General features: G+C 36.5%; 1 protein-coding gene across 2 annotated transcripts in view; it reads left to right on the forward strand.

Moving 5' to 3' along the window:
• UBA6 (ubiquitin like modifier activating enzyme 6) overlaps positions 1 to 21,662 on the forward strand; it is an 80,005-nt gene that overhangs the window by 10,491 nt on the left and 47,852 nt on the right. For both annotated transcript variants that reach the window (XM_033425560.2, XM_004268349.4), the window contains exons 3-6: positions 7,027 to 7,121; positions 7,659 to 7,687; positions 11,737 to 11,831; positions 12,359 to 12,470. In XM_033425560.2, the coding sequence (XP_033281451.1) occupies positions 7,027 to 7,121; positions 7,659 to 7,687; positions 11,737 to 11,831; positions 12,359 to 12,470 (331 nt within the window). The remainder of the gene's footprint in view (positions 1 to 7,026; positions 7,122 to 7,658; positions 7,688 to 11,736; positions 11,832 to 12,358; positions 12,471 to 21,662) is intronic.

Here is a 21,662-nt window from a genome sequence, read left to right on the forward strand (position 1 = left end):
GCCTTTTTTAGTGATTACTTTATGGTTTATAGTGTACATCTTTAATGTGTCACAGTGTATGTTCAAATCTTATTCTGTCACTTCCTGTATAAGAAGGTTACAACAGTGTACTTCTGTTTTTCCTGTTCCAGGATTTGAGTTACTGTTGTCTTAACATTTTACTTCTACATATGTTATAAACTCACAGTACGTTATTGGTTTTGGCTTAAGCAGTCAATTATCATTAAAAGAGATTTTAAAAATAAAGAAAAGGGGGTTTTGTATTTATCCATAGATTTGTCATTTCTGATATTCTCTATTCCTTTGTGTAAATTAAGATTTCCATCTGGTATCATTTTCCTGAGGATTTGCTATAACATTTCTTATAGTGAAGGTCTGCCAGCAGTGAATTCTTTCACCTTTTGTATGTCCAATGAAGTCTTTACTTCCTTGTTTTGAAATTGAGTATAGAATTTTAGGTTGACAGTGTCTTCCTTTCAGTGTTATAAAAATGTTGTGCCACTGCCATCTGATTTGTACTGCTTTCCTGGGAGAAAGTTGTCATTTGTACCTTTCCTCTGCATGATCTGTTTTCTCTGATTTTTTTAATATTTCCTCATCATCCCCAGTTTTAAACAATTATGATATGCCTTGGTATAGTTTTCTTTATATATCTTGTTCTTTGTTTGTATCATGGTCTGTGAGTTTATTGTGTTCCTGGAAAAATTTTAACTGTTTAGTTCTTCAGTTTTGTTTTTCTCTCCCCCTTTCTCTAGTCTCTATCAGGGACCTCAGTTTCACATATATTAGACCAAGTGAAGTTGTCCTGCAGCTCATTTAAGGTCTGGGTTTGGGGGTTTGTTTGGTTTTTTTTCCCAGTCTTTTTTGTTTTCATCTCTGTGTTTCAATTTGTAAAGTCTATTGCCATGTCTTCAGGTTCACTTCTGCAGTATCGAATCTGTTGTTAATTCCATTCAGAGTATTTTTCATCTTAGATTTTATAGTTTTCATCTCTAAAAGTTTTGCTGCTTCTTGAGCATATGAATTATATTTTTAATTATTTTAATGTCTGTTTACACATTCTATCATCTGTCATTTCTAAATGTGTTCTATTGTTGATTTTTCTGTTCACTGTAAGTTGTATTTTCTTGCTCTTTTGCATATCTGTAATTTTTTAGTGTATGTCAGATATTATGAATTTTACATTTTTGGTTGCTGGATAACCTTGAATTCCTTTAAATATTCTTGAGCTTTTTCAGGGACACAGTTAAATTACTTGAAAACAATTTTATTTTCTCAAGGCTTACTTACTTTTAAGCTTTGTTAGGTGAGATGAGAGGAGACTCAATTCTGAGGCTACTTTTCCCCCAGTATTGATGTAATATTCTTTGGAGTATTCTATCCAGTGCTCTCTGTATTATAAGGTTTTCCATTTGGCTGGAGAGGAACATAAACTCTTTCTGACCCTTTTTAGAAACAGTGATTGTTTCACTTGCACTTGTCACCTGGTTCTTTCCCCAGCTTGAGGTTGTTTCCTCATCGTAACTTAGCTGAAGACTCAAGGAGAACCCTCTACAGATGTCTGGTGTTCTCTCTGTGCATCTTTCTGCTCACAAATTCTAGCCTTGAATTCACAGCTCGCTCTCTTCAATTCAACAAGGAGACCACCAGGCTCTTCTTGGGTTTCCCTTCCTGCTCTGTCTCCTGGAAACTCCAGGCTAGGCAATCATAAAACTCACCTCATTTATTTTTCTCCTCTGAGATTACTGTCCTCAGTTACCTATTTTCCAGTGTCTCAAATCTGTTGTTTCATTTATATTGTCCAGTTTTCAATTGTTTAAGGCAGAAAGAGGATAAATCTGGTCCCTGTTACTTAACCAAGGCCAGAAGTGGAAGTCTTAGGTACATACTATATATCTCTTACCTGCCATTCTTTTTCATGCTTTTCTTTTTCCTAGCATAGAATGCTTTTCCTTCTTTGATTAATTTAACTCCTCTTAAGTCTTCAGATTTCAACTTGGAGGAACCTCATTTGTGAAGCTTTCCATGACCTCCACTGATAGAGATAATCACTTTCTCTTCTGTATTTCAGGTTCCCTTAGTTTCTGGTACTTCTGTATACAGTACTTAATAATGGATTATTTGATTATTTATCTCCCCCAATAACATGTCGCAGGCATCCTCCTAGGTATTTTATATATTTTATTTTAAATAATTTAATCCTCACAGTACCTCATGAGGTTGTTGCTGTCTTGATCCCCACACAGTGCCAGTGCCTGCCTTGAAATAGATATTTTAATAAATTTATGAATGCCTGAAGATAATTGAAGTACATCCAGAAGATAGTGATTAGAGTGTTGAGGAGGACTCAAAATGATGCCATGTTTGGAGTTGTTTAAGGAACTGGAGATGTTTAGCCTGGAGAAACCTGGAGGAACCTGAATACCATCTTCAAATGTTTGGAGGGCTGTCACATAGAAGAGGGATTACACAAGTTCCCTATGGCCCCAAGGAGGTAAAATTAGGACTAGTGGTGAAAACTACAGGGAGATATTGTACCTTCATTAAAGGGAGAATCTTTAATAAATAGGGCTCTTTAAAAGTAGAGTAGTTAGCCTTGGAAATTTCCTTTTTACTGGGTACATTCACTGATATGTTGCATGTCTATTTAATACAGTCAGCTGTAATGTATCAATGCTGGGCTTGAAGTTACACTCTCAGCTCTTTAAATCCCATCCGGTAAGATTTAAGGGTCAATTGCAGAGTACCTGCCATCGCCTAGCACAAACTAGGCACTTACTTAGTACCCTTACCCTTGGTGGCCAGCATTGAAAAGGCAGGTAATTTAATCAACTGTTGAGAATTTGTCTGAGATTATATGATTCTTTGAAAACCTTGGCTCATATATCTTAATTTTATTCTTTTGTCTGGATGTTCTTTGTCATTTATAACCACGTTTGTGTCATGGCTATTCATTATTTACCTAAGTAATCTTAAAAATAATTGATGAAGACAAGTGTGAGATGAAAAACATTTTTCTAATGTAGTTTTTGTGACTGTGAACGTAGAAAAAAGAATTCAAGCCCTCTGCTTAGTAGAGCATAAAAGTGTTGTTCTTGTGTGCCAGTTCATTTCTTTCATTAATTTAGCAAATTGGTTTTGTGTGTCTGTTATGCTCCAGGCCCTGTTAGTCAATGGGGATACAGTAGTAAATAAGGCAGGCCCTGTCTTAAGGAATCTACATCTCCTAGGAAAAATAGACAGTGAAAATGCACTGTGTTAATTGTTATAATAGATTGAATGTAGGGTGTTACGGATGCACACAGAAGATGATCTAACACTGTTTTAAGAAAGTTTAGGGGTATCAGGGGAAGTATCATGGGAGAAAATAATATATAATTTGAGACCTGAGGACAAGTAGGAGTTATTCAGGCATAAAATAGTGGGGGAGAGGAATATTCCAGAAAAACATCTAATAGCCAAAGAGAAAATACGTTTGGAGAACTGAAAATCTTTAGTACACCTGGAACATGGAGTTTGTTGGTAGAGTGACAAAAATGAGACTGGAGAGCCAAGCAGAGACTAGATTATGAACAGCTTTGTGACTAATATTAGAGTCTAGACTTTATCATAAGGGATATAGGAAACCACTGGAGTTTTTAAAGCAGGAAAATGATTTGACCAGATTTGTATTCAGAAAAGTCATTCTGTCTTACTTAGTTGGAAGTTAATGGATAATATGTAAAACTGAAAAATCAAGAAAAAGTACAGACATGTTACTGAGAAAGAAGGGGGTAAATATTAGAAGAAATAACTAAAAGAATTGAGGGTGGTTGGTCTTAGGACTTGGGAATCAGGGTAGGGAAGAGTTAGGTCAGGAACTGATTTTTTTTCTTCCTGTAAAAGCCTTGTAGAATGATTTAACTTTCTTAATCTATGTGCAGTGTAGTACAGTGGTTAAGAATATGGATGCTAAGACCAGACTGCCTGGGTTGAATCTTGCCTCCACTATTTATAAATTGCTTAATTTCTCTATAAAGTTTTCCTCTCTGTAAAAATGGGAATAACAACAGAACTTATAGAATTTTTGTGAGGATTAAATGAGATAATACAAATAAAACACTAAAACAGTGCATGGTGTGTAATAAACACTGAGTTTTAGCTGTTATTCTTACATGTCAGCACTGTTCAGGTACTAATATATAAGGAGGATAGACAAATTTACAATCATAGTGGGGCATTTTTTAAATGTTGCTTTTAGTAATCAAGAGAACAAGCGAACAAAAAAGTCAGAACAGGTATAGAGTTCATCAACATGATTATTAAGATTAATCTAATGCACATATAAGGAATGTTGTATCTAACAACTGTAGAGTACACATTCTTTTCAAGAACCCATGGAACATTTGTAAAATTGACCAAAGAAATTCTCAAATATTAAAGAGTGAAAATTATATAGATAGTGATGTCTATTCACAATACATTTAAGCTAGAAGTCAACACAAAAGGTAATTGTAAAATTCCTCATAAAATTAGAAATTTAAAAATACACTTCACATGAACCCATAAGTCAAAAAAAGAATCATGATTAAAATTGGAGAATCAAATTTTGGAGAATCAAAATTTGGGATGCTGTTTAAGATCAGTTAAAGTTCTACATGTGGGGCTTCCCTGGTGACGCAGTGGTTGAGAGTCCGCCTGCTGATGCAGGGGACACGGGTTCGTGCCCCGGTCCAGGAGGATCCCACATGCCGTGGAGTGGCTGGGCCCGTGAGCCATGGCCGCTGAGCCTGCGCGTCCGGAGCCTGTGCTCCGCAACGGGAGAGGCCACAGCAGTGAGACGCCCGCGTACCGCAAAAAAAAAAAAAAAGTTCTACATGTGTATTTTAGAATAGAAAACCTAAAAATTAAGGAGTTTTTATTTCAGGAAACTCAGGGAAGAAAAATAGAAAAGTAGAATTATTAGCATAGGAAACATTTCAAAAGCCAAGTTCACAGGCAGTGGCCAAGGGCTAGTTCCCATAAGCAGGCTAAAGATCAGGCCTGCTATGTTAACTTTTTCCAGCACATTAAGGATTTGAAACTATGGGGGCTTTGATACACTGCCAGGAGGAGAGTAAATTGGTACATCCACTTTGGAAAACAGTTTGGCGTTATCTAATAGTTAACCCTGCATTTCCTCTCCTAGATATGTGTGTTATAGAAACTACTACACTTGTACCATGACACATATATAAGAATACTCAGTCTCATTATTGGTAACTGTCCAAAACTGTAGAATAGGTAAATTATGGTAAATTATCACAATAGAATAGTACAGTATAATAGAATACAACATGAAATGAAAATTAATCAACAGCTACGTTGATATGAATAACTCATAAAAGTATTCAAATGATCCTGTTTATATAAAGTTCCAAAACAGACAAAACTTAAATATATTGTTTAGGAATACACAAATAAGGGTTGTAAGACTATATTATACACTGTTCCGTACATACCATAGTAGATGTTCAATAAATATTTCATAAATAAATAAATCGATTTTATCTCTGAAGCAGAAATGGTGAATACCAATTTAAAAAGAAAAGTCTAATAGAGAACAGACTTGTGGTTGCCGTGGGGAAGGGATGGATTGGAAGTTTCGGATTAGCAGACACAAACTTATATATATAGAATGGTTAAACAACAAGGTCCCACTGTATAGCACGGGGAACTATATTCAATATCCTGTAATAAGCCATGATAGAAAAGAATATAATAAAAGAATATATATATATATGTATAACTGAATCACTTTGCTGTATAGCAGAAACTAACAACATTGTAAGTTAACTATACTTCAATAAAATAAATTTTAAAAAAACAAAGAAGAAAAGTCTAGCTTTTATTATATATTGTAGGGAGTAAGGATGGAAATAGTAAAGATAGCTTGTGTTTATAAAGTTTCTTCTTACTAAACAAGAGACCCTTTTTCAGGCTTTTATCTTGAATATCAATAGATGAAATATGGAAATTAAATAAACACCTATATATTAAACATACATTAAACCAGCATCTGTAAATGTGCATGTGTGTCAATTCCAAAAGAAATATTTGGGCTTCCCTGGTGGCGCAGTGGTTGAGAGTCCACCTGCCGATGCAGGGGACACGGGTTCGTGCCCCGGTCCGGAAAGATCCCACATGCCACGGAGCAGCTAGGCCCGTGAGCCATGGCCGCTGAGCCTGCGCGTCCGGAGCCTGTGCTCCGCAACGGAGAGGCCACAACAGTGAGAGGTCCGCGTACCGGGAAAAAAAAAAAAAAAAAAAAAAAAAGCCAAAAGAAATACTTGCAACCCAAGGGGCTCTGGAATTATTTATTTATACTGAACTCATCTTTCAAAATAATTCTGGTGAGAAGCCATTAGAATGCCCCATCTTCAAAAACTAGTATAGCATCAAGTTAATGAATGTTCTTTCAAATAAACTCTTACTATTGACTATTACTATGTCTAACTTTTTTAAATTGCCAATGTGTATTTTTTGAAATTCTCATCCTGATACTGCCTTGTGACTGTTAGGATGGATGACTTAACAAGGTCCTTTATATAATTTATCAGCTTTTATGTTTAAAATAATGTTTGAAAACTACTTAAGTCATCTAAACTCCAAGAAGGAAACCAAATTTTTGCCTGAGAAATCCTTTTCACAGTGAAAGGCTTTAAGTGGAAGTGGCAAACTCAGATGCCTGTGGTGGCCACCGAGGTAGTAAATGAGAGGAGAAGGATGGGAACTGTGGCAAATCTAGATCACATAGTCCTCCCTCTCTGAACAGGGCAACTCCTACTCAACTCTGTAGCCATGAGGGAATGTGGACTGTGGTGCCAAATCTTCTAATTTTTAAAAATATGTCATATATTTGACATTAATTCAGAACTTTTAAGCACTATGCAAGTGATCCAAAACAAGTCTGTGGGCAGGATCTAGCTGCCAGGTTATTAGTTCACAAATGATTTTAAAAGGATATACAATTTTGGTAAAATAATTTTCATTGTGTTTTACATGTAGTCGACAGAGGTACGTTCTTGGAGACACAGCAATGCAGAAGATGGCCAAGTCCCATGTTTTCTTAAGTGGTATGGGTGGTCTTGGTTTGGAAATTGGTAAGCAGTATTTTTATTCATAATTTTATGTGATGCTTTTGAGCAACATAATTTAAAGAATTTAATTCCTTTCCCTTGTATTATTTTCTATAAAGGAAATTAGATCCAAAACCTTGATCAGGTTCAGTTTTGATTTTGGGTGGGGGGGCAGCTGGGGCAAGAGTATTTCATACTGTTACATTCTTCCACAAGGAACCAGTAATGACTCTCCTGCTTCTCTTTTTGTGATGTTGATAGTTATTAATGATCTTTCTCTGTATCCATTAATTCATTATGGTAGAGCACACATGCACACATTCATAACAGCATGTCTGGAAGCATACACTGAAATTTTAAGAATGATTATCTCAGTGTGGTTTGATTATGGAAAATTTTATTTTTTTCTTTTTGTTCATCCATATTTTCTAAGGAACCTATATTTCTTAGGTAGTAAAAAGTTAAAATTATTCAGAGATTTAACCAAACTCCATGAAGACATATCTAATATACAATTCCTAATATTAAGCTATTCCTTTTTTTTTTCTTCCCCCTTTATAGCAAAGAATCTTGTTCTTGCAGGGATTAAGGTGAGTAAATGTCCTTGGTAAGAAGAATTGTTTGTTTGTTATGAACTCTTTTTTATTCCTCTCATCCGTAGTGGTAATATTAGTTACACTTTGGCCTAATTATTGCTTCTTCATTTAGTAGCAAAATTGTCATAATTCTCTATTTTCCTCCTTTTAAAAAGCTTTTTATTACAGAAAATTTCAAAATTATCCAAAAAAAGAGAATAGTGTTAGCAAAACCCCATGTATCCATCATGCAGTTATTAGCTCATAGACAGATTTGTTTCATGTATCTTCTTCCCATTCCCCACTGCCCCCAACTGCCAAATAAATTTTTAATATCAATCTCAGACATCCTATTATATCATTCTTAAATATTTTACTATAAACCTCTAAAAGATAAGGGTGCCTTTTGAAAACATAACCACAGTATCACTTCCACACCTAAAAACGTTAACAGTTTTTTAAGGTCATTGTTATCTTTAAACAGAACTTAGCAACTTAAACAACAGCATTTACCTCAGTTTCTTTGGGGCAGGAATCAGGTGCAACTTAGCAGACTCCTCTGAGGATCTTTCACAAAGCTCCAGTCACCGATATTGGCAGGGCCTGCAGTCATCTTGAGGCTAGGGAAAGGATCTGCTTCCCAAACCTGCCCATGTAGTTATGGATAGGATTCAGTGGCAAGGTTGTGTCGTTCAACTTTCGCACCTCAGTCCCTTGCTGGCTATTAGTCGGAGGTCACCCTCAGTTCCTTGCCATGTGGCCCTCTTCATAGGGCAGCTCACAATATGGCAGCTTGTTCCATCGGAGTAAGCAAGCAAAAGACAAGAAAGGGAGGGGCTTCCCTGGTGGCGCAGTGGTTGAGAGTCCGCCTGCCGATGCAGGGGACACGGGTTCGTGCCCCGGTCCGGGAGGATCCCACATGCCGCGGAGCGGCTGGGCCCATGAGCCATGGCCACTGAGCCTGCGCGTCCGGAGCCTGTGCTCCGCAACGGGAGAGGCCACAACAGTGAGAGGCCTGCATACTGCAAAAAAAAAAGGGAATGTGCTAGCAAGATAAATCGCAGTCTTTTGTAACCTAATCTCAGAAGTGACATTCCATCACCTATGCTGTAGTCCTTAAAAGCAAGTCACTAGGAGGAGACAGGATTGCACAAAGGCCTGAATATCAGGAAGTGGGAATCATTGGGGTATCTTTGAAGCCTGCCTACCACAATCGTCAAGTATCTAGTTAGAGTCCATATTTTCCCAGTCGTCTAAAGAAAGAATTTTTCTTAAATTTGTTTTGTTCTAATCAGGATCCAAGTAAAGTCCATATACTGGACTTGGTTTCTTTGAATCAATAGGTTTCCCTTCCCTGATTCTTTTTCTTTCTTTCAATTTACTTTTTAAAGAAATCAGGTCATTTTTCACGTGTACCTCCATCTCTGTATTTCTTATAAACTGGTCGTTATATCCAGAGAATCAGATTCAGATTTGATTCTTTTGGCACTACTGCTTCACAAGTGATATTGTGTTCTCCCATCAGGAGGAAATAATATTCTGTTATCTTTTTTTGTGATTATTACTACCTATTAATGATCACTGCCTAGATCATTATTTTATTGGGGCTGTGATATTCTATTTCTGTCATTTCTATTTCATTTATTAATGGGAATAATATTTTAGAAAAGTTTCCATTCATCACTTGTTTGGTTTCGCTACATATAGTTAGTACATGTGTAAAAGGCAAGATAAATACTTGATTTTCCCCCTTTATTTACTACTTTTCAAAATCACTGGTTTTCTCTGATCCCTCAACAGTGACAGGTGAAACTTGGGTGGTATGTGTGTATGTGAACATCATGATGGATTTAAACGTATTTGATGTGTTTTGAGTCATTGATGCTCAGATTGTTTCATCTTTGCTTTGGGGGATCTTCTTGAAGTCCTTGAGTCCTTTTGACACTACCCCAGTATTCTTTGGTTGTCACTGCCTATAAAGTCTTACCAGTGGACAGAGCTAGAACATTCATTGTGAATGAACACTGAAATTTCTGAGTTTCAGGTTTAGGATTACAGGGTATTTACTTATTTACTTCTTAGATTTTATATTTGTATCTCTTCTCTTACTATAAGGTTTTGGGTCTTAATGACATGAACCTGATTACTTATTTGCTTTATCCTATATTATATCCTGTTATATCTTGACATAGTTTTGGAATAACAGTTCCAGCATTATTAATAACAATATGATTATTGAAAACAGTTTAAGATAAATTGTTTTATCCTTAGTATCCCATCTGGATTTGGCAGACGAATTAACTGCTTTCTTAAGTCACTTTAAATAATTCCTTTGTGTAATTATGCAACAAATTCAAATAGATAGTTTTGTCCATTTATTCATTTTACTTTGGATTTTTAGGGATTGCTTTTTTAATTTGATTTAGTTTTATTATTATATGAGACATATAATTCAAAGTCAAATTTATAAAGCAAAGTATATTCAGGTAAGTCTAGCATCTCTCTACCCTATTTCCTCCTTCCCTTATTAGATTGCCTTCTTTTTTTAATCTGTTTTTAAATATAAGCAAATACATACATATAGACATGCAAATCTGTATGTGTGTATGTACATATTTATCCCCACCTGCCTTTCTTAGGTAAAGTGCCATACTTCTACCTTGCTTTTTATCACATACCAGCATATCCTGGTATTACTCCATAGTGATAAATATATTTTTTCACTTATTTTTTTCATAGCTGCATGAATATATGTTGTGTTGATGTATCATACGTAATTATACCCAGTTCCTCATTGGTGGACATTTTGATTATTTTCAGTCTGTTGCTATTACACATAGTGCTGCAGCTAAGAGTCTTGTACATATGTATTTTTGTATTATTTCCAGTGTGTCTTTGTGATAGATTCTTAAAAGTGGGATTGCTGTGTCAAAGGAGAAATGTACTTGTCATTTTGCTAAAGAATGCCAATTTTTTTTCCTTTGAGGTTTTGTGCTACTTCATATTCCCACCAGTAATGTATAAGAATGCCTGATTTACTTCACTCTCACCAATTTGGATTTATGCCATTCTGATGAATGAGAAAAGGTGTTTCATTCTTGAGCAAGGTTGAACATGCTTCAATATTTTAAAGGGCCCTATGTATTTCTTTTTCAGTATACTCTGTGTTCATATACCTTGCCCCTTTTTCTATAAGATTTGTGGCTTGAAATATAAGTTAAAAATATATTTTCCAGTTAGTCAGTTTTCTTTCTTACTTAGAACATGACCGTTTGGAAATGTTAGTTTATGTGAATTTTTAAAATCTTTGTATATATGTTGATCTGTATAATGTGCTACTTTTCTAAACTTAAATTCTCTTACTGTTTTTTAAAGTAGTTTTTCACATAGCATAAAGGCACCCTGGTGATGTAAGTGCATGGTAATATGCCTAATTTATTCATTTTTTTAAAGTCAACTAGGGTTCAGTACTATCTGAAAAATAAAGTACATATACACACACCTACAGCAAGCATATAGTATATCTATTTGGAATTACAATATTACCATCATGTTAATTATTTTTTACTTAATTAATTGAGAATTGTTATTGATAAATGTCATAAGTGGAAAGTATTATTCTTATTGTCATCAGTATACAACTATCGTTACATGAACGTCTCTGTAACTTGGAATTACAATTTTACTGTGTTAAGTAATCAAAACACTGCTTTTAACATTTGTCTTATCTCACTTCACAGTTGACAGTTGAATAATGAAGCTATATTCAAGTTAATGTAACAGTAATCTCTACCAAAAAAATCATATACCAGCATTAAAAAATTATTTTGCGTTATAAAAAAAAATAAAGTAGTTTTTCCATGAACTTTTTTGGGTTTCCAGATGTATATAGTCATATCGTCTGTGAATGGATCTAACTTTATAACCTTTCCAATTACTAGGACTTTAATTACTTTCTATTGTCTAATTAGATAATTCTTCCAAGTCAGTGTAAATAGTATTGGAAATAGTGAGCATCCTTGTCTTACTCCTGACTTTAACAGATAGTTTTCTCTTTTTTGAAGGCACTTACAATTCATGATACAGAAGAATGCCAAGCATGGGATCTAGGAACCAACTTCTTTCTCTGTGAAGATGATGTTGTTAGTATGAGAAACAGGTGAAGATAAGATATTTTGATGTATTATCATAGGATTTTTTTTTTCTTACTGTTGTAGTTACTTAGAATATTTTCTGTATCCAGAACACCAGTTCAATCATAGTTGTTTAACTCATAACCATAAATTCACTCTACTGTAGATAAGTAAGTGTTGACATTTAATTATTTATATTTGTCAAAAATTTAATACATTCACATTGCTACCTAGAAATGCATTTATTTAAGATTGTTTAAGTAGGTCTTTATTATTACTGAATCATTAAGAGCCTTAAGGAGCATTGACCTATAAGGGTACACTTTGAGATTATGTGACTTACTATGGAATATGACAGTGTGCTACATCTCAAGATTGTATAGTAAAAATAAGTTTTAACTTCTTTTATTCCTCTCCAGTTTAAATTCCCATGAAACTTTGTAACATTCACGTTCTTCTGATGTCATCAAAGTGTCCAAGTTTGAAAGATTGAGTATATTTATTGAACAAAAGAGTAGTAAAAGTCTTTTTTCTTTTTCTTTTCTTGTTTTAGGGCTGAAGCTGTACTTCAACGTATTGCAGAATTAAATCCATATGTTCATGTCACATCATCTTCTATTCCTTTAAATGAAACTACCGATCTTTCCTTCTTACATAAATACCAGGTTGGTACTCCATTTTATATTAGATGTTATTGACAGACTCCAAGGCAAATCATTATGTATTAATATAGTATAACTAATTTAACCTAGTCTGTTGAGCAGCTCAAAAAATTTCAGGTAAAAAGACTTAGACTAATACGTTTCAAGTGCTTCGTTTTAGGGAAAGGGCCTAGTAACTACTCACAAAGTAAATATATTGGTCAGCTATTTTCACAGTAATGTACATGAAAAACTACCCAAATTTAGTGGTTTATAGCAACATGTATTTCTTTCTCATGCATCTGCATGTCAGTTTGAGTTCTGCTGTTCTAGGCTAAACTTGAACTCCACAATCTGGGTTCTGGTCCGTGTACCTCTCTTCTGGGACCAAGAGGCTACCTAAGACATGGTCTCATAGCAATAGCAGAAATGCAAAGGAGTGAGTGTAACCATTCAAACACATTTTAAGCCTCTGTTTGTGTTGCTTCCATTAATAGTCTATTGGCCAAAGCAGGTCACATGGACAAACCCAAAGTGAAGGAGCAGGAAAGCACACTATACTCTTCCTAAGGCCATGGGCAGAGAGTAATGTATAACCCAGGAACAAGGAAGTAAATAATGTGGACCAACAATTCAGTGTAAGTCAGGTAACAAATAAAAACAAAATTTCTCAGCACCTTGAAAGTTCTAAAAGTGACTAGATTGACCCTGATTTTCCCTGTGATTAAATTATGATGTTATCCATCGTCTAGGGAAAAGCACTCCTGTGTTTCTTTAAGATCTCAATACTTCTGGCACTTGTGTGACTATATGCATGTGGGTTTTCCCCCCAACACCATCAAACAATTCTCCAACTCTCTGGACACCTAGCTTGGTGTCCTACAGTTTAATCCAGTTCTGATACTGTCTGCCTGGAGAAATAGTGTTAGATTCCACAGGTTGAGGGCTCAGTCCCACAAGAACCCACACCCTCCAACCCCTTTATGACTCCAATTTCAAGTCCAGGTTATTACCTGTGCTTCTGAGGACTGGCTATAAATCAGAGGTTTCCACATCCCCTTCCTCAGGTTCAATTAATTTGCCAGAGCAGCACACAGACTCAGGAAAAGAGTTTACTTACTAGATCACCAGTTTTTTGTAAAAGGCTATAACTCAAGAACTGCCAGATAGAAGAGATTCATAGGTCAAGGTATAGGGAAAGGGTTGCCAAGCTCCCATGCCCTCTCCAGGTATGCCATGTTCACAAACTTGGAAGCTCTCTTAACTGGTTCAGGGATTTTTGTGGAGGCTTCATTATGTAAGCATGAATGAGTAACACATTGGCCGTTGGTGATTAAGTCAGTCTCCAGCCCCAGAGGTCTGGGAGATAGGGCTGAAAGTTCTGAACCTCACATCCTAAGGTTGGTTCCTCTAACAACCAGCCCCCATCCTTAGGGGCTTTCCAAAAGCCCCTCATTAACATAAACTCAGGTGTGGCTGAAAGGGCTTGTTATGAATAACAAGACATTCACTTCATCTTTATCACTCTGAAGCTATTTCAGGAAATAGGACAAAACTAAATATTATAACAAAAGATGCACCTATAGCTCTTATATAGGAAATTACAAGTGTGGTAGGAGCTATGTGGCAGGAACCTTGGATGAAGACCAAAATATATATTTCTTACTATAATCATAATATCACACCCACTTAAAAATCAGTGTAGACTTCCATTCTTGACTGGATAGCTTGAAATCCATCCTGCTACAGAGATGCTTCATAGACTGTCTACAATAGAATTGCTTAATAGACTTCCTTTTCAATGATTACATGAGGTCAGAATATGTAAGGGAGGTGCTCAGAGACCAAAAATGAATAGGTAGCTAACAGAAGACCAGTTAACTGTTGGCTGTGGTCATTTTCAGGGACAGGGTTTGCCTGTATCAGTAACCACATTTCTTGTGAATTAATGGTCACACAAAAACGATAAATATTTGTCTATATGTGATGGAAAAGTGTAATTGAGACATACCACCTTTTGTAACTCTCTGGAACCTCAGAAAGCTACACCCTTAACGAAAGGGTGTAGGAGAACAATCTTTGCCCATCAGAACAAGAAGCTTGTCTGTTTTCTTTTGAGCTCTGAATAAAAAAAAAAATCTTCTCTGGGAGTTCATAACGATAGGCCTGCCCTCACATAAGTTTGGAGTAAACTTTATAATCCGTTGTATTCTAAAATTTCGCAAGCTGAGAACTTAACATAAAACATAGTACTGCCCCTGTCCACCTCCCTGTGGCTGCCCGGCTGGCCGAAAAGTTTCTCCAGGTGCAGAATTCCGGTCTTCGTGACCACCAGCGCGAGTGTGCGCACCGGTCAGGAGCCAGCCTGCCCGATGGCCCGGGGAAATGGATATATCAGAAACTGAAGCAAGAAGGTACTCGGCAGAGGGTGGAATCAAGATGGTGGACTAGGAGGATGCAGAATTCGTGTCTCTGCACAACTAGGGCACCTACCAAGCACCGGTGGTGGACCACGGACATATATGAGGACGGGAGGAAGCCCCACAGACTGGGTCCTAAGCAAAGGCCCCGCCCCACGCTTGAACGTCACCCTGCCTAAGCCCCGCCCCCAAGGCCTTTTCCAGCTGTGTGGGTCCTGAGCCTAGGCCCGGCCCCATGCTCAAACGTCACCCCCCGCACCAGCCTAGGTCCCGCCCCACCCTAACCCCACGCCTGCCTAAGTTCCATCCCTGCCTAAACTCCGACCCCATAGCCACGGCTATTTTTTTTCTTCATTTTTTTCCTCTCTTCCTTTTTCCTCTTTTAGATTGAAGTTCTGTTCTACCTTGTTGATTCACTGTTGTTCATTCATTTATATTTTATTTTTCCTAATCTTTTATTTTTCTAATTTTATTTTATTCTTTATACTTGTTATTGTTCTCTTCTTTTGGCTTGTTCCCCTGCCCCCTGCCCCGCCCCTTTCTTTTTCTGTTATGGTTTTATTTTACCTTCTGGCAGTTGTTTCAATTATATTTTTATTTTTCCTAATATATTTTTTATCTTTCTAAATTTATTTTGTTTTTTATTCTTTGATATTGTACTGCTTTTTAATCTTTCTTTTTTTTCTTTCCTTTTTTTTTTTTTGCCACGCCCTGCAGCTTGCAGGATCTTGGTTCCTATTTCAGAGGTTGGGCCCGAGCTCCTGTGGTGCGAGCTCTGAGTCCAAACCACTGGACTAACAGAGAACCTCAAACCCCAGGGTATATTAATCGGAGTGAGGCCTCCCGGAGGTTCTAATCTCAGCACCAAGACCTGGCTCTATCCAACTGCCTGCAAACTCCAGTGTTGGAACGCCTCAGGCCAAACAACCAGTAAGACAGGAATACAACCCCACCCAACAAAAAAAAAAAAAAAAAAAAAAAAATGACAAAAAAATGTGTTACAGATGAAGGAGCATGGTAAAAACCTACAATACTAAATAAATGAAGACAAAATAGGCAACCTACCTGAAAAAGAATTCAGAGTAATGATAGTAAAGATGATCCAAAATCTCGGAAACAGAATGGTGAAAATACAAGAAACATTTAACAAGGGTCTAGAAAAACTAAAGAGCAAACAAACAGTGATGAACAACACAATTACTGAAATTAAAAATACTCTAGAAGGAATCAGTAGCAGAATAACTGAGGCAGAAGAACAGATAAGTGAGCTGGAAGATAAAATGGTGGAAATAACTGCCAGGGAGCAAAATAAAGAAAAATGAGTGAAAAGAATTGAGGACAGTCTCAGAGACCTCTGGGACAACATTAAACACACCAACATTTGAATTATAGGCGTCCCAGAAGAAGAAGAGAAAAAGAAAGGGTCTGAGAAAATATTTGAAGACTATAGTTGAAAACTTCCCTAACATGAAAAAGGAAATAGTCAAGTCCAGGAAGCTCAGAGAGTCCCATACAGGATAAACCCAAAGAGAAACACACCAAGACACATATTAATCAAACTATCAAAAATTAAGTACAAAGAAAAAATATTAAAAGCAGCAAGGGAAAAGCAACAAATAACATAGAAGGGAATCCCCATAAGGTTAACAGCTGATCTTTCAGCAGAAACTCTGCAAGCCAGAAGGGAGTGGCAGGACATATTTAAAGTGATGAAGGAGAAAAACCTACAACCAAGATTACTCTACCCAGCAAGGATCTCATTCAGTTTCAACAGAAAAATTAAAACCTTTATAGAGAAGCAAAAGGTAAGAGAATACAGCAAACCAAACCAGCTTTACAACAAATGCTAAAGGAAAGTCTCTAGGCAGGAAACACAAGAGAAGGAAAAGACCTACAATAACAAACACAGAACAATTAAGAAAATGGTAGTAGGAACATACATATTGATAACTACCTTAAATGTAAATGGATTAAATGCTCCAACCAAAAGATATAGACTGGCTGAATGGATACAAAAACAATATGCTGACTACCAGGGACCCACTTCAGACCTAGGAACACATACAGACTGAAAGTGAGGGGATGGAAAAAGAATTCCATGCAAATGGAAATCAAAAGAAAGCTGGAGTAGCAATTCTCATATCCACAAAATAGACTTGAAAATAAGACTATTACAAGAGACAAAGAAGGACACTACATAATGATCAAGGGGTCAATCCAAGAAGATATAAGAATTGTAAATATTTATGCGCCCAGCATAGGAGCACCTCAATACATAAGCCAAATGCTAACAGCTGTAAAAGGGGAAATCAACAGTAACACAATCATAGTAGGAGATATTTATACCCCACTTTCACCAATGGACAGATCATCCAAAATGAAAATAAATAAGGAAACACAAGCTTTAAATGACACATTAAAGAAGATAGACCTAATATTTATTGGAAATTCCATCCAAAAACAACAGAATACACTTCTCAAGTGCTCATGGAACATTCTCCAGGATAGACCATATCTTGGGTCACAAATCAAGCCTTGGTAAATTTAAGAATATTGAAATTGTATCAAATGTCTTTTCGGACCACAATGGCATGAGACTAGATATCAATTACAGGAAAAAAAAAAACTAAAAAATACAAACACGTGAGGAGGCTAAACAGTATGCTACTAAATAACCAAGTGACGACGACCCAAAACCTATGGGATGGAACAAAAGCAGTTCTAAGGGGAAGTTTATGGCAATACAATCCTACCTCAAGAAACAAGAAAAATCTCAAACAGCCTAACCTTACACCTAAAGCAATTAGAGGAAGAAGAACAAACAAAACCCCAAAGTTAGCAGAAGGAAAGAAATCATAAAGATCAGATCCAAAAAGAAATGAAAAAGAAATGAAGAAAACAATAGCAAAGATCAATAAAACAAAGAGCTGGTTATTTGAGAAGATAAATAAAATTGATAAACTGTTAGCCAAACTCATCAAGAAAAAAAGGGAGAAGACTCAAATCAATAGAATTAGAAATGAAAAGGAGAAGTATCAACTGACACTGAAGAAACACAAAGGATCATGAGAGATTACTACAAGCCATTATATGCCAATAAAATGGACAACCTGGAAAAAGGAAAAATTCTTACAAAAGTAACAACCTTCCGTGACTGAACCAGGAAGAAATAGAAAATATAAACAATCTAATCACAAGCCCTGAAAATGAAATTGTGATTAAAATTTTTCCAACAAACAAAAGTTCAGGACCAGATGGCTTCACAGGTGAATTCTATCAAACATTTAGAGACGAGCTAATACCTATCCTTCTCAAACTCTTCCAAAATATAGCACAGGGAGGAACACTCCCAAACTCATTCTTTGAGGCTACCATCACCCTGATTCCAAAACCAGACAAAGATGTCACAAAAGAAGAAAACTATAGGCCATTATCACCGATGAACATAGGTGCAAAAATCCTCAAAAAATACTAGCAAAAAGAATCCAGCAGAACATTAAAAGGATCATACACGATGATCAAGTGGGGTTTATCCCAGGAATGCAAGGATTCTTCAATATATGCAAATCAATCAATGTGATAAACCATATTAACAAATTGAAGGAGAAAAACCATATGATCATCTCAATAGATGGAGAGGGCTTCCCTGGTGGCGCAGTGGTTGAGAGTCCGCCTGCCGATGCAGGGGACACGGTGCCCCGGTCCGGGAGGATCCCACATGCCGTGGAGCGGCTGGGCCCATGAGCCATGGCCACTGAGCCTGCGCATCCGGAGCCTGTTGCTCCACAACGGGAGAGGCCACAACAGTGAGAAGCCTGCGTATCGCAAAAAGAAAAAAATAGATGGAGGAAAAGCTTTCAACAAAGTTCAACATGCATTTATGATAAAAACTCTCCAGGAAAAAAAAAAAAAAAAAAAAACCTCTCCAGAAAGTGGGCATAGAGGGAACCTACCTCAACATAATAAAGACCATGTAGGACAAACCCACAGCCAACATTGATCTCAATGGTGAAACACTGGAACCATTTCCACTAAGATCAGGAACAAGAAAAGGTTGCCCACTCGCACCAGTTATTCAACTTAGTTTTGGAAATTTTAGCCACAGCTATCAGAGAAGAAAAAGAAATAACAGGAATCCAAATCGGAAAAGAAGTAAAACTGTCACTGTTTGCATATGACATGATACTATACATAGAGAATCCTAAAGATGCTACCAGAAAACTACTAGAGCTAATCAATGAATTTGGTAAAGTAGCAGGATATAAAATTAATGCACAGAAATCTCTTGCATTCCTATACGCTAATGATGAAAAATCTGAAAGAGAAATTAAGGAAACACTCCCATTCACCATTGCAACGAAAAGAATAAAATACCAGGAATAAACCTACCTAAGGAGACAAAAGACCTGTACGCAGAAAATTATAAGACACTGATGAAAGAAATTTAAAATGATACAAACAGATGGAGAGATATACCATGTTCTTGGATTGGAAGAATCAACATTGTGAAAATGACTACTTCCCAAAGCAATCTACAGATTCAGTGCAATCCCTATCAAACTACCACTGGCATTTTTCATAGAACTAGAACAAAAAAATTTCACAATTTGTATGGAAACACAAAAGACCCCGAATAGCCAAAGCAGTCTTGAGAAATAAAAACGGAGCTGGAGGAATTAGTTTCCCTGACCTCAGACTATACTACAAAGCTATAGTAATCAAGGCAGTATGGTACTGGCCAATAACAGAAATATAGATCAATGGAACAAGATAGAAAGCCTAGAGGTAAATCTATGCACATATGGTCACCTTATCTTTGATAAAGGAGGCAAGAATATACAGTGGAGAAAAGACAACCTCTTCAATAAGTGGTGCTGGGAATACTAGACAGCTGCATATAGAAGAATGAAATTAGAACAATTCCTAACATCATACACAAAAATAAGTTCAAAATGGATTAAAGACCTAAATATAAGGCCAGACACTATAAAATTCTTAGAGGAAAACATACGCAGAACACTATGATGTAAGTCACAGCAAGATCCTTTTTGACCCCACCTCTTTGAGAAATGGAAATAAAAACAAAAATAAACAAATGGGACCTAATGGAACTTAAAAGCTTTTGCACAGCAAAGGAAAACATAAGACGAAAAGACAACTCTCAGAATGGGAGAAAATATTTGCAAATAAAGCAACTGACAAAGGATTAATCTCCAAAATATACAAGCAGCTCATGCAGCTCAATATCAAAAAAACAACCCTATCCCAAAATGGGCAGAAGACCTAAATAGATATTTCTCCAAAGATATACAGATTGCCAACAAACACATGAAAAGATGCTCAACATCACTAATCATTAGAGAAATGCAAATCAAAAGTACAATGAGCTATCACCTCACACTGGTGAGAATGGCCATCATCAAAAAAATCTACAGACATTAAATGTTGGAGAGGGTGTGGAGAAAAGGGAACCCTCTTGCACTGTTGGTGGGAATATAAATTGATACAGCCACTATGGAGAACAGTATGGAGGTTCCTTAAAAAACTAAAAATAGAACTACCATATGAGCCAGCAGTCCCACTACTGGGCGTATACCCTGAGAAAACCATAGTTCAAAAAGGGTCATGTACCACAATGTTCATTGCAGCTCTATTTACACTATCCAGGACATGGAAGCACCCTAAGTGTCCCTCAACAGATGAATGGATAAAGATGTGGCACATACATACAATGGAATATTACTCAGCCATAAAAAGAAACGAAATTGAGTTGTTTGTAGTGAGGTGGATGGACCTAGTGTTTGTCATACTGAGTGAACTCTAATGTGTGACTGTAAGTCTAGCGCATCATTAACCTAAGGACCTCACCATTTGGAAGTTACAGTTTTCTCCATCAGCTTCCCTTATCCTTTTTGGTCTGGTTCTTTTCCTTAAACTGTGGAAACGTCTTTCTTTCAAGTTGCTTTTGTTGCAGAGTTAAGCAAATGGCTGTTAGCAGCTGTGGTAAAAAAAAAAAAATCCACAGAATACCCCAGCTGTTCATCTGCTTCTCAGAAAAATGTACTTTGTGTATTTTTTTGTAAAACAAAGCTTTTTCCAGTGTCAGTGGTGGAAATGTCACAGAAATTGAGCATTGGTAGTTCAGAATTTATAGTTTCACCAGAGAGAAAAAAAGAAAGACAAGCCAGCAAAGGTATTACCTCTGGAAGAGATTTGGTAAATATTGAAGATTCTACATCTCAACACAAGTTGGTGTCCCATTCCCTAATTCCATCTCTAGATTCATCCATAGACCATGGGCCCTTGTCAGCCAATTCATTGCCTTCTTAACTATTAAAGTAACATTTCTTTCTTACATCAGGGGTGAGAGAAGTTGGTTGATAATTTCTTTTATGCTGTTTCCAACCACTGCCCAAGTTAATGATTTCCCAGGATTATGAATAATTCAGAATGTTATTCCAGCTTTTTTAAAAAATGGTTTATATGGAAATGAATTGGTTTTCAAATAGAATTAAATCAGAATTTTGGGGCATTTTCTTCGGTTGATTCAGAATGAGATTTATGGTTGTGGTTAAATATAGGATGGTTATTATTTAAGACAGTTCCTGGTTATGTAGATGGAATATCAAATACACCTTACAAAACTGACTTGCATTAGTTACAATCTATGACTACCCAGTTGGACTGGTTTTGGTATATTCACCTTTTATAGAGAAGAGGCACTGTGGAAGACTGTCATTGATATAGTACAACTTTGGAGACAGAAAGCAGTAAGTTTAAGAAAAGTTAGGTTATC

The sequence above is a fragment of the Orcinus orca genome, chromosome 4 (assembly GCF_937001465.1).
Source record: "Orcinus orca chromosome 4, mOrcOrc1.1, whole genome shotgun sequence".
Lineage (NCBI taxonomy): Eukaryota > Metazoa > Chordata > Mammalia > Artiodactyla > Delphinidae > Orcinus > Orcinus orca.